Source organism: Geotrypetes seraphini, chromosome 10 (assembly GCF_902459505.1).
Source record: "Geotrypetes seraphini chromosome 10, aGeoSer1.1, whole genome shotgun sequence".
NCBI classification, from domain to species: domain Eukaryota; kingdom Metazoa; phylum Chordata; class Amphibia; order Gymnophiona; family Dermophiidae; genus Geotrypetes; species Geotrypetes seraphini.
The window spans coordinates 16,445,279-16,458,660 of NC_047093.1; the positions used below are offsets into that span (position 1 = coordinate 16,445,279).

General features: G+C 44.1%; 1 protein-coding gene across 2 annotated transcripts in view; it reads left to right on the plus strand.

Moving 5' to 3' along the window:
* PRKCA (protein kinase C alpha) overlaps positions 1–13,382 on the plus strand; it is a 594,635-nt gene that overhangs the window by 244,767 nt on the left and 336,486 nt on the right. For both annotated transcript variants that reach the window (XM_033960343.1, XM_033960344.1), the window contains exon 3: positions 9,341–9,423. In XM_033960343.1, the coding sequence (XP_033816234.1) occupies positions 9,341–9,423 (83 nt within the window). The remainder of the gene's footprint in view (positions 1–9,340; positions 9,424–13,382) is intronic.

A 13,382-nucleotide genomic window follows, 5' to 3' on the forward strand; every position in this document is an offset into this window, starting at 1 on the left:
CGCGCTAGCGGAGTTAACGCGCGTGACTTTTCATCATGCGTTAACCCCCGCGCTGGCTAAAAACTAGATTAAGGGCTCCTTTTATCAAGCTACGCTAGCGGGGTTAATGCGCATGACTTTTCATCACGCGTTAACCCCCGCGCTGGCTAAAAACTAGATTAAGGGCTCCTTTTATCAAGCTACGCTAGCGGGGTTAATGCGCATGACTTTTCATCACGCGTTAACCCCCGTGCTGGCTAAAAATTACCACCTGCTCAAGAGGAGGCAGTAGCGGCTAGTGTGGACGGCGGTTTAGCGCGGCTTGATAAAAGGAGCCCTAAGATAATACCACACCAAAGCTGCTGCCAGAGAATATTAATGAGTTGCCGGGCTCTGGAGCCAAATGCTTTTTTATATGCCACAGCTGTCCCAATCTGTCCTTTTAGCTTGCATGTGGAAGGCCACTTGTCCTACAGAGGAATAAGCATGCAAGTAAATTTAAGGAGATTCTACATTTTGGAACTCATACACTATAAATGTGGTGGTGGTGGTGGTGGTGGTGGGCAGGGGGTAGACCTGTGTCGCAGCTTTGCAACACTTATAGTTGTCTCACTAACCGTGATTTATAGGAAAGTTCATAATCTTACCTTCCAAACACAGACCACCTGCTACACCTGGAAATGGATTGGTGAATTAGTGGGGAAAACGGGGAAAAGACGCTTATCTGGAAATATGTAGCAGTGAAGGGACGTATGTAGTACAAACTGCCGATAATAAACAGATGCATTTTGTTTAGTGAGGTCAGTGACATGAACTGAAAGGCCAGACCTGAGTGCTTTGTCACTGTCATCTGTATATGAGAGCGCTAGAATTTGCAGCTCTAATCATCTGGTTTGAGGATTTTCATCCTTTGAGAGGCCAAAAAGCTTCAGATTGTTGTTTATTATTTGTAGAAGTGTTTTTCAAGAGAATTATTCTTGGGTATGATACACTTACACTACCTAAGACAGTTGGTGGTCAAGGGCTAGCCTGGTGGCTCAGTATCTGTCACAATGCCTTCCTATGTACATATATCGCATGCATTTAAAATTAATTTGAAGGTTATAAGAACATAAAAACATAAGAATAGCCTTACTGGGTCAGACTAGTGGTCCATCAAGCCCAGTAGCCCGTTCTCATGGTGGCCAATCCAGGTCCCTAGTACCTGGCCAAAACCCAAGGAGTAGCAACATTCCATACAGAATCTCAAAGAATAACAAGATTCCGGAGTCCCAGAGAGTAACAAGATTCTAGAATCCCAAAGAGTAGCAACATTCCATACAGAATCTCAAAGAATAGCAAGATTCCGGAATCCCAGAGAGTAACAACATTCTAAAATCCCAAAGAGTAGCAACATTCCATACAGAATCTCAAAGAATAGCAAGATTCCGGAATCCCAGAGAGTAACAAGATTCTAGAATCCCAAAGAGTAGCAACATTCCATACAGAATCTCAAAGAATAGCAAGATTCCGGAATCCCAGAGAGTAACAACATTCTAAAATCCCAAAGAGTAGTAACATTCCATGCTACCAATCCAGGGCAAGCAGTAGTTTCCCCCATGTCTTTCTCAATAACAGGTTCTTTAGGACAGGTTTATAAAAAGGGTTAACTTGACACAGCAAGTTCCAGCAAGCATTAGACAATTTTTAGGTGTGCGAAGGAACACCCAATACAGAATATCCATTATCATACTCTGATATCACCTACAAAAAGTGTTGTTGATTTTTATTTATATACCACTTCTCTGTGGTACAAACAAAATGGTTTATATTTATAATGGGATCCCCAAACAGTACTACTGGGGAAAAACTAAGCACACTGGGGTGAAGCCCAATTGGGAAAACCAATTACTTCAAACAAAAAGACACCCCCCAAAACACTGACTAATTCCACATGGACTGTAAGAGTGCTCTGTATGATCAAACAGGAAGAGGAAGTCACACGAGAAGAGTATGAGGAAGAAGTTGACCACTCGATTACAGTTGAATTATTAGTGGGTTCTCTGAGGAAGCCAGTCTGGCGAAACGTGTCAGAACCCGCAATAGAATCTTAACAGCGTTACAGCAGCCTCAGTTAAGTACCCCGAAAAGGGTTTCAAGTAAAGTCATAAGAATTCAAGATTGGTATGAAACTAAACACTTCTAAAACAAAATTATTATGGTTTGGGCCAAAAATCAAACGGCTTCCTACATCAGTATCGTTAGCCTTAGGTGATCTATTGAAAATTGATTTCTCATCTAAAATTCTTGATTTTATTTTAGATTCCACACTCTCTTTATCTTCTCAAATCAATAATGTAACAAAAAAAGTAACAAAAAAAAAAACCTTCTCTCTCACCAAGCAGTCCTATGGGGCAAAGACCTAGACCAACTGCTTTCGCCCACTATATACCTAAAAACATACTTAGAAACATAGAAACATAGAAATAGACGGCAGATAAGGGCCCACGGCCCATCTAGTCTGCCCACCTTAATGTCCCTCCCCTACCTTTGCCCTGTGAATAGATCCCATGTGCCGATCCCATTTGGCCTTAAAATCAGGCACGCTGCTGGCCTCAATCACCTGCAGTGGAAGACTATTCCAGCAATCAACCACTCTTTCAGTGAAAAAGAATTTCCTGGTGTCACCTCGTAGTTTCCCGCCCCTGATTTTCAACGGATGCCCTCTTGTTGTCGTGGGACCCTTGAAAAAGAAGATATCTTCCTCCGCCTCGATGCGGCCCGTAAGATACTTGAACGTCTCGATCATGTCCCCCCTCTCTCTGCGCTCCTCGAGCGAGTATAGCTGTAATTTGTCAAGCCGTTTTTCGTATGGTAGATCCTTGAGTCCCGAGACCATACTTGTTCCAGAAATACCTAAACAATTGACCCACTCTCCCTCCCCCCTCCCTATTCCACCTGAACTTACAGCACTGTTATAAATATAATCTGTTATCTTCATCTTATCGTAACTTTACGTTGCTATTTATCCCCAACAGGTCTTGTCGGACATTACCTACTAAAATGTACATATTACATTTTCGCTCAGCAAATTGTATTTCTATACTATTGCCTCCTGAGGTCTCTGATCTCTGTATTTCCTCTGAATATCTACTTATTGTATTTCGCTGAATGTCCAGCACTCTTGATTGTAAACCGCCTAGAAGTCGCAAGATTGTGGCGGTATAGAAGAATAAAGTTATTATTATTATTATTTTTTCAGTTTTAAGTTGCGAAACTCAGACGATTCGTTCCACAGCCCAAAAACTTTAATACAAAATAATACGTACTTGTATTGCAAGACCTCGCTCATTTAGAACAGTCACAACACTCTCGCAGCGTCAGAGAGAGAAGAACCATCGGCTCAGTGGTGATGATGTGACGTGTGTATACTGTATGTACTCGTATTGCAAAACCTCACTCATTTAGAACAGTCACGACATTCTTGCAATGTCAGTGAGAGAAGAACCATCGGCTCAGTTGTGATGATGCAACGCATGTATACTGTATATACTCGTATTGCAAGACATTGCTTGTATATCAAGTTAAAATTGAATCAAATGTGCTTGTCTTGCAAAACACTTGCAAACCAAGTTACTTGCAATCCAAGGTTTTACTGTATTTTGTTAAGCGAGTCGAGCCCTGCTGTAGGGATGAATTGGTTTATAAAACTAAAGATTGGATTGGATAAGTAATGGTGGTTGATTACCAATTAATGAACAGTACATCCCAAATGACTACTTTTTGTGCTATGATAGACTAAGAAAGCTACATTTAGGGGCTTGGCCCCGGTTGCGGTCTTTCTACCGACAACAGTTCTGAGCACTTTTACAGTCCATGTGAAATTCCTTTTCTTTTGAAGTATTGGTTATATTTATTATATGCAGATACTTTCTCTGTCCCTGGCGGACTCACAATCTAACCCACCTTTTACAAAACCGCAGTGCGGTTTTTAGCGCCAGCCGTGGCCGTAACAGCCCCGACGCTCATAGATAAATTTTGTAACTGAGTCAATGGAAGGACGGAGGCAGAGATGCTGGATGGGAAGGCATTTCATGGGTGGGGAAATTGAGGGAAGGGGGCAGCTGGGCCCCAGCATATCTAACACCGGCCTGGTCCACTTGCCCACAGTGGAAACTGAACCCAGGTTCTCCGTCCACTGCACCTTCGCTACTGCCCATGTAGTTTTTCCTGGTAAAAAAAACATGAAAATATTTTCAAATTCGGAATAATGTTTTCATGCCGAAAAGGAAAATTGCACTATTTTACTGGAACAAAAACCCTTTTGTGTGAAGAATGAGTTGTCTTATTTCACTTTTGGGAAAATCTGTTGTTTCAAAAAGATTTACGATTTAAATTCAGTGCATTTTACTGAGACGTTTGCTGTGCGTTACAGGTTTCTTGGTAATTCTGCAGTTAAGCTAAACTACTGATTTGCTAAGAAACTTGGAAGTGTCCTTGCATTTTCCATTATTTCCGGCAAAGGCTTAAGTTGAGGTTATTATAATGCATTTCTCTTTATCTGTTAAATTCCAGGAAGACTGGCGTAGAAAAATTGAGAGACTTTTTGGCTTTTCTATCCTTGGGTAGTTCTGTATGATAAATCATAGTGCTACATAACTAGATGGGGGGGGGGGAAAAAAAGCAGAAAACTTGGGTTCCTTGTATAAGTTTCACATAGAACAAATTATTAATGAATGAGGTGAGAAGCTGTCTTGTTAAACAGGAAAATTGATACTTGCCTCTGGTGTACACACAAATACTTCTGGCATAAATTGAGAATGTGTCAGTGTATTATTTGTTTGTCTTGTCAGCTATTCATGCATTCTGAGAATAGTTTTGACAGCATATGCAATTTTTTTTTTGGGGGGGGTGCATAGTCACGCTTTCAATTTCTGTCGGTTTTCCTTTTTTTTCAGTTCAGTTCAAAATTTTTATTGAAATTTTGTAACAAGTTTCAAGTTTATTAAGATTTGTTATCTATGCAATATCATATATTTCAATGCGTATAACAATTTTTAAAAAATAAAAAAGGGGGAAGACATTGTATACAAATTATATACGTTCTAATACAAACTGGTAAAAAAGGCAAGGGGGATGAACTACAATCTTTAAAGAAAGAAAAGAAACATTTAGGGAAGAACACATATGGTGGGAGCACATAAGAAGAAAATAAAGAATAATTTGGCGACCTACTCATAAGATTCATTAAAGTCTAAAGATTTAGTACTTGGTAAGTTATGCTATGTTTTGAACGCGTCTTTGTACAGAAAGCTTTTTAAGGAGCGCTTGAATTAAGCTATATAATGAACACAATCAATATCATAAATCAGCATACATAACATTTATCGCACCTCTTGTGTCGAAGACCAGAAGTCGTACAAAGCAGAAGTGGAACAGAATAAACAAATGAGACGAGAAATAACCCAAAGTAGAAAAGAAAAAGCAGATACCATAACATAACAGGAATGGTCAGCTATGTGACATCCATAAACTGGTCAAGAAATTTCCAGGGCGATGAAATAGGAGAGACACGTACAGATATTCCAGTGATAACAGCGTTTTTCGAAAGCAAATCGTTCATATTTGTTGTAAAGACAGAGCGAATTTCACCAGAAAGTGTAATCTAGCAAAGAGGCCGATTTCCAGTTTTCTGCCAATGTTTCTATACAATAAATTATCTTAGACACTCAGTATACCTGCTTCCCCTCCGCCGTTGACCATCCCATAGGCAGCGGAACGCTTTTTTGTTTGGGGGGCCCCACAAGCTCCGCCCCAGATCCCGCCCCCATAATAGTATTAATTGTATGCTTCTCAACATTCAGTCCTACCAGAGCACAGATAACCCCTATGCAAATACAGGTCCACAAACTAAAAGTACTAATATATATATATATAAACGAAACCCTAAGATTCAAGACTCTGCATGCAGTAGAACACCAGAGAAATAGAAACAAATACATTTCTTCCTTAACAGTACAAAATATAGACAGCAGATGTAAATTCCCCAAATTGGCACAATTCAATCACTAAATTGAAAATAAAATAATTTCCCTTACCTTTGTTGTCTGGTGATTTAATTAGTTTCTGGTTGGACTTCCTTCTGACTGTGCATCCAACATTTTTTTTTCTTTCTGCCTCCTGCATGCTTCCTCTCCTCTGGACCTCATTCCCTTCCCCAACCAACATCTCTCTCTGTCCCTCCATGAGTCCAATTTTTCTTCCTCTCTCCTCCACCCCTATTGGCAACATGTCTCCCTCTCTCTCCCTCATCTGTTATGATCTTGCATCTCTCTGTTATTCCTCATGGTCTCTCCCCTTCTGTCTCTTCTATCTGCACCTCCCATAGTCCAACATCTGCCTCCTGTCTTTCCCCCTTTGGTCCAGGCCTCTCTCTCTCTCTCTCTCTCTCTGTCTTTCTTCTGCTTACACCCCCCCCCAGCATTTGTTCTCCTTTCTTCTAGGTCTTTCTCTGCTTCTCTCTCTCCTTCCTTCCTCCCTCCCTGGCCCAGAATCTTACCACCTCTCTGCAGTCTCTTTCTCTCTCTTCCCTCTATACACCCCTAAGTCCAACATCTGCCCCCGTCTCTTCTGCCTTCCCTTTGTTTCAGGTTTCTCCCCCTCTCTCTTCCTTCTGCTAACATTTTGAGTCCTCCCACCTTTGATCCTGGTCTTTCTGTCTCTCTCACTCTCTTTGCCTTCCCCCTCCCCAGGGCCTGGCATCTCTCTCCTTGGTTCAGTGTTTCCCCTCTCTAACCTCTCTAGTCCAGCATCTGCCCTGTCTTCCTTCAAGTCTGCTTTCCCGCCCCTCCTCAAAGTCCTTTTCTGTCCCCGCCCCTGGTATCCAGATCCAGCATCTGTGGCAATCCTCATCCTGATGGGGCCCTTGCAATGGGCGGGGCCTTACCTCCGCTGCTTCCCGCGCCTCACGGATTGTGGACCAGGATTGAGGCTGTCTTCCTCAGCTTCCCCCCTTTAAAGCTAATTACGACAGCCTGCAGAGCAAACCTAGCAGGCTGCCGTCAGTCTCTGGAGCACATTCCCTCTGCCGTAGTCCTGCCCCTCCTCTGACATCAGGGGCTGGACTGCGGCAGAGGGAACGTGTTGCGGAGACTGACATGCTAGGTTCGCTCTGCAGGCTGCCGTAATTAGCTTTAAAGGGGGGTAGCCGAGGAAGACAGCCTCAATCCTGGTCGACAATCCGTGAGGCTCAGCTGTGGGATGGAGGAAGGGAAGGGGGCTGGGGCAGTGCCATTGCCAATTTTTGGGGAGGCCATGGCCTCTGTGGTCCCCCCTCCGTTCCGCTACCTATGGACCATCCTACACATGAGAGTGGATCGACTCTTGGCACATATCTTTAGGTCTTTTTCAGTTTCCCTATTTAAATATTGATCTTGTTTAGGACTTCTGTTTGTTGAAAATCCTTAATGGGAATTCAGACAAAGTTTAAGAGAGGAAGCTTTTTAGGTTGAAACACAAACATTTTTCTTCAGAGGGTTAGTTGCAGAAAATAACTAGAAGCCAGTTTTATTCTTGTTCTAAATACATTTTTGCATCTGCTCCGATAACTGATGGGGTCCTCATGTCCTACTGAATCTCCATAATTGTTACTCAAGCTCAGAATGGCAGCGTCTGGTGATAGAGGCCAACTGAATTTCAGCTTCAGTCCGAAACTGGTCCAGAGTTCTGATTCTACTCCCCCCCATCCCTCTGACCAAAAGCACCACTCTTCCACCCTTAGGCCCATCTCAGGCTACCTTAGAAGCCTTGTTGGTTTAATGGCTAAATTAGGGCAGGAGGAAGCCCTACTCGCTTCTTTAATCTCTGCTATCGAAATGGCTGCTGAGACCTTCAGCTGTTATATATCGGTGGATTAAGACCAGCATTACCATAGATTCAAAGATTTACTTCATTGACTCCCGATACAAATGAGCTCCATTTTTAAATTGTTAGTATTGACTCTTGGCCCGGGTCGCAAATTTTGTCAGGTGTGGGAGCACTTCTGGCAGGACCTCACACCGCGTGCTTGCAGTAGACTTTTGAATCTTTAAGATTTTATTCCCATTCTCAACTGTTGGACTGGCCATGGATTCTTGGGGAGGGGAGGGGGGGATGGGAGGGGAACTGATTATATTGTTGAAAATGTTATTTCCTGAATGGTACTACTGTTTGTATTTGCTTCTGTTTGTACTGCTGGAATAATAAAAATCATTTAAACATAAATTGTTAGTATTCTCTATGGTAAAGATATCTATGCCTTTTTAAAAAAAATTTATTCGCTGTGGATGTTTCCAGTTCCCCATCTGGGAGAGTATTCCAAGCAAAAAGCAAAAAACAAAAGGAATGGACCCCAAAATATCCACAAAGAAGAAAATCCAGAGAAAACAAAAAAAAAAAAACTCTGTGGAGTGACAATGTTCCTAAATGGACTTTATTTGAAAGTGTCAAAGTTCCAAAGGTACACCGAAATCATCCACATAAAAATAAATCATCCACATAAGAGCCTTAAAGGACCTAGTCCGCTAGGGATACAGGACCCAACACGGTCTGCGTTTCGACAAAAAGTCTTCTTCAGGGGTCCCTGGGGGTCCTATAAAGTTGAGTACTTGGGAAACAATTGTGTGGTGAGCCGGAAGTGAGACTCTTATGTGGATGATTTATTTTTATGTGGATGGAATTATTTTATGTGGAATGATTTCAGTGTATCTTTGGAACTTTGACACTTTCAAATAAAGTCCATTTAGGAACATCGTCACTCCACAGAGGGTTTTTTTTTTGTTTTTTCAGGGTATTCCAAGCAGCCACCACTCTTGATGTGAGGGAAAAAATACTTCCATTGCAAGTAAGCCAGTAAAGCCTTCCATTGCAATTAAAGCAAAACCCTGAAACAAAGGGAAAAATAAATCCCAATACACAGATACAGAAGGTGCCAAGTGGTAGATACCCCTAGAGATATCTGGTTTCACTCGTTCTCAAATCTCAAAGAGGGTTTGACTTTTGCTGCCTTTTGTGTGAATAGAGGAACCACCATTTGTTTAGAGCAGGGGTGTCAAAGGTCGGTCCTCAAGACCCGCAATCCAGTCGGGTTTTCTGGATTTCCCCAACGAATTTGCCTGAGATCTACTAGCATACAATGAAGGCAGTGCAAGCAAATAGATCTCATGCATATTCGTTGGGGAAATCCTGAAAACCCGACTGGATTGCGGCCCTCGAGGACTGGCATTTGACACCCCTGGTTTAGAGGGAAGGTAAATTTGGGGTTGCATTTGCCTTGATTTTAGTGAATGTGCATTTCCTGTTCTGTCCACTAACCATTCTTCCTGCTTTGCTCTCTTCTCCACAGTTTGCTGTTTTGTGGTTCACAAGAGGTGCCATGAATTTGTTACCTTTTCCTGTCCTGGTGCGGACAAAGGGCCTGACACAGATGTAAGTACATTGGGAAATGTTTTCTTTAATATGGAATGCAGTGTTGTACGCTTTGATGTGATGCCCCTCTGAGCATGCAGGAATACTGATAAGTTTATTAAAAAAAATAAAATACAATACTCCCCCGATATTCACGGGGGTTCCGTTCCAGGAACCCCCGCGAATATCGAAAAACCACGAATATGTTTTTTCGCCTGGGGAGGCAGGAGAGGGCAGCTGGATCGCCAGCGAGTGAAGGAAATCACTTGTGGTATGCTCCGACCGCCTCTTCCTGCACTAAAGTCAGGCTTCACCAATCAGGAGCTGCTTTGACACGCAGCTCCTGATTGGTGAACCCAACTTTAGCACAGGAAGTCTTGGTCGGAGAATACCGCGAATGACCGGGACCGCGAACCGTGAATGACCGGAGGTACACTGTAAATGGAAACTCCAGAAAATGAGTTTGAAAGTGTTAAAGAAAACCGATTTACACTCCATGCTTTGAGACAGATCAATAATTCTTAAGGGGTAGGGTTACCATATTTTACATCTGGAAAAAGAGGACGCACGGCCTCGCCTTGGGCCCATACCATTCTGCCCCCCCAACATCAGCCCCACGCAAACCTCATCTCTTCAAGCCGAATCTGGCGTACTTCTGCATATGTGCAGATACGACAGTCCTCTTAAAAAGAGGAGATGTCCTGGTAAAATCCAGATGTCTGGTAACTCTAATCAGGGGGTATCAAAGAAGGTAAACTTGAAATTTATTTCAATTTAATATTAGAAATGTACAGTTTATTCACATTATTTGCGGTAGCATGGTTCCTGAAAATGTTTGCCAACCACGAAATTATGAATAACAAACCTCGGGGCTCCAGCCGCGTAGGCAGCACTTTAGACACGCTGCTTCGTGGCCTTCTACTGGCGATTTCCTCTGCCGCGTCTGTCTCCGATGATGTCATCAGAGACGCGGCAGAGGAAATTGGCAGGGAAGGGCGCGAAGCAGCGTGTTTATAGTGCTGCCTACGCCGCTGGAGCCGGGAGGTGACGGAGAGGGCAGGGGGTGCTAGCGGACGGCAGCCGCCGCTCCGCAGGTGGAGAGCAGGGAAGGGCGCGCATGTGAACTTGTCTTGCCTCGCGTGAGGCCAGACCATAAGCCGCGCATGCGCACTTCATATGGGTCGCTTCAGCTCACGGAAAACGGACGCACGCATAGGAAGTGCGCATGCGCGGCTTACCGTTTTATTATGTTAGATGAAACATTGAGTCTGTGGGAAAATAGAGGTTAGGTTCCAGCAGTACATGTTGTGCCTGAAAACAGCAGAAAGTGAACAGTGAATCCTTTTTGGGGAAGAAAGGGTTAGGTTCCTGCATGAGAGAGCTCTTGAAGAACCTGTAACTCACTTTCCGGATGGCTGGGGGGCCATGTCTGGAAGCAAAGCCTGACCATGAGGTGAACATGAAAGCAATAAAGCTGGTTTTTAAAAAATCTTTTAAAGTGTCGTTGCAAATGGGGAATAATGGTTGCAGTTGATAAGGGTTCCCAGATTCTGGATTTCCCCGGATATGTCCTCCTTTTGAGGACACTTTGTCCGCGCATGCACGGATGTCCTGCCTGATGAGAGAAGGCAGTGGGGGGAGGGGGGGGGCTGGGGTAGGCTTGGATGCGGGGCTTGGGGGTGTGGCAGGGCGGAACAGGGGGGGGGGCTGGGTGGGCCTGTGGGGGGGGGGCTAGGGGGGTCCAGATTTTCCAGATGGAAAATTTGGTAACCCTACAATTGATGCAATTGTGGCTAGGTGAAATCATAGTAACATAGTAGATGACTAAACTAAACTAAACTAAACCTTAAGTTTCTATACCGCATCCTCTCCAAGGAAGTGGAGCTCGGCACAGTTTACAAGAACTTAAAATATAAGAAGAGAAAAGAAAAGGTTTACATGAGCTTATATATAGAATGGAAGAGTAAGGGGGAAAATAGAATTACATGTTAGAGAAGAGCCAAGTTTTCAGTTGCTTGCGGAATAGTTGGAGAGAGCCCGCGGTGGGATAGTAAGGTTCCGCAGCGGGATAGTAAGGTTCCGCAGCGGCAAAGTAAGGTTCCGCAGCGGCATAGTAAGGTTCCGCAGCGGGATAGAAAGGTTCCGCAGCGGCATAGTAAGGTTCCGCAGCGGCATAGTAAGGTCGTTCCAGAGACCTGTGATTTTGAAGAGAAGAGATTTTCCCAGTTTACCTGCATAGAGAATACCGCGTAGAGAGGGGAAGGATAGTTTATATCTTTGGGCGGGTCTGGTGGAGTCAGGACTCGAGGAGTTAAAGGATAGTGGGATTAGGGGAGGAAGGATGCCGTGAATGATCTTAAAAGCCAGGCAGGAGCATTTGAAATGCATTCTGGAAATCACTGGGAGCCAGTGAAGATTGGACAGGAGTTGGGGAGACATGGTCAGATTTGTGTTTTGCAAAGATCAACTTGGCTGCAGTATTCAGGATAAATTGGAGTCTTTGAAGACTTTTTTTTGTTAGGCATAAGTAAATGGCATTGCAGTAGTCAAGTTTGGAGAGGAGGATGGATTGGACGAGGACGGCGAAATGTTTTTGGCGAAAGTAGGATCTTACTTTCCTCAGCATGTGGAGGCTGAAAAAGCATGATGGCAGATAAAGACCCTAGTGGTCCATCCAGTTTGCCCAATCTGATTCAGTTTTAAATTTTTTTTCTTCTTAGCTATTTCTGGGCAAGAATCCAAAGCTCTACCCGGTACTGTGCTTGGGCTCCATTCTGGATGGGCTGGAGTGAGCTTTGACGGAGACTTCAGCAGCTGGAACCCAAGTATCATGACTGCGTAAATAACAAGGAAGAGACTGTAGGTCAGGGGTAGGCAATTCCGGTCCTCGAGAGCTGGAGCCAGGTCAGGTTTTCGGGATCTCCACCGTGAATATGTACAAGATGGACTTGCATGCACTGCCTCCTCGAGATGCAAATCTATCTCGCGCATATTTGTTGTGGAGATCCTGAAAAACCTGACCCGGCTCCGGCTCTCGAGGACCGGAATTGCCTACCCCTGCTGTAGGTGGTCATTGTTCCAATTAGCCACAAACAACAACTGAAAAGGGAGTGTGGACATTGGGGAGGCGTAGGTATATCAAGGTGTCCCCTAAAAATTTACACCATAGGAGGGGAGGAGTAGGCTACCTGTAACCCGTTGAAAAAGGGATAGAAAAAAAAATAAATTAAATAATGAATAAAAAAAAAGTACATTAAAAAACTTGGGCCTTCTCTGGAGTAACGTTCTTTACCCCATTCGGAACATTGGATCTTGGTTTCCCATCTTATTACCTACAAGACTTACTATCCCGGATTATCCCTCTCTTTTTCGTCTGCTAATACCTTGCATACTCCCAAGATCCCTTTGTTCTGTACAGCATAATTGTCTTTCAGAAGCAACCCACCAAGAAACCGTCTTTGACACCATCTATAATAATAAAATGCTAGCCGCGCATGCGCACTATCGCCGTGTGTTTCCTGAGATCTGATCTGTCGCGCTAGGCGAGAGTGCGCATGCGCGTTGCACGTCACCAGCCGACGATCGCCTCCACAAGCCCGCTCCCAGCCAGCCGACGATTGCCTCCACAAGCCGGGACTGGGGCACAAAGAGCGCCTCCTGCCCCCCCCCCCCCCTCCGGGACGAACCGAAAAACAGAGCCGAGAGGACTCCAGCAACTTTCCGAACTGGCTCTTGCGATGACCCCGCCGCCCGGCCTTATTTAAATTGTTCCCAAGCCAGGAGAACGGAAGAAACTTACAGAGTATCTAGCAGTCACAAACATGTGGAGAAAAAAGCCTCAAACTTAAGTAGTAACATAAATACAAAAACCTCTGGCTGCCTTCAGTCTGATCACTGGCCTCAAAATAGGACCTGGCGGGCCGCATGTGGCCCCCAGGCCGCGAGTTTGAGATCACTGCTTTAGCTGGAGAATCAAATGG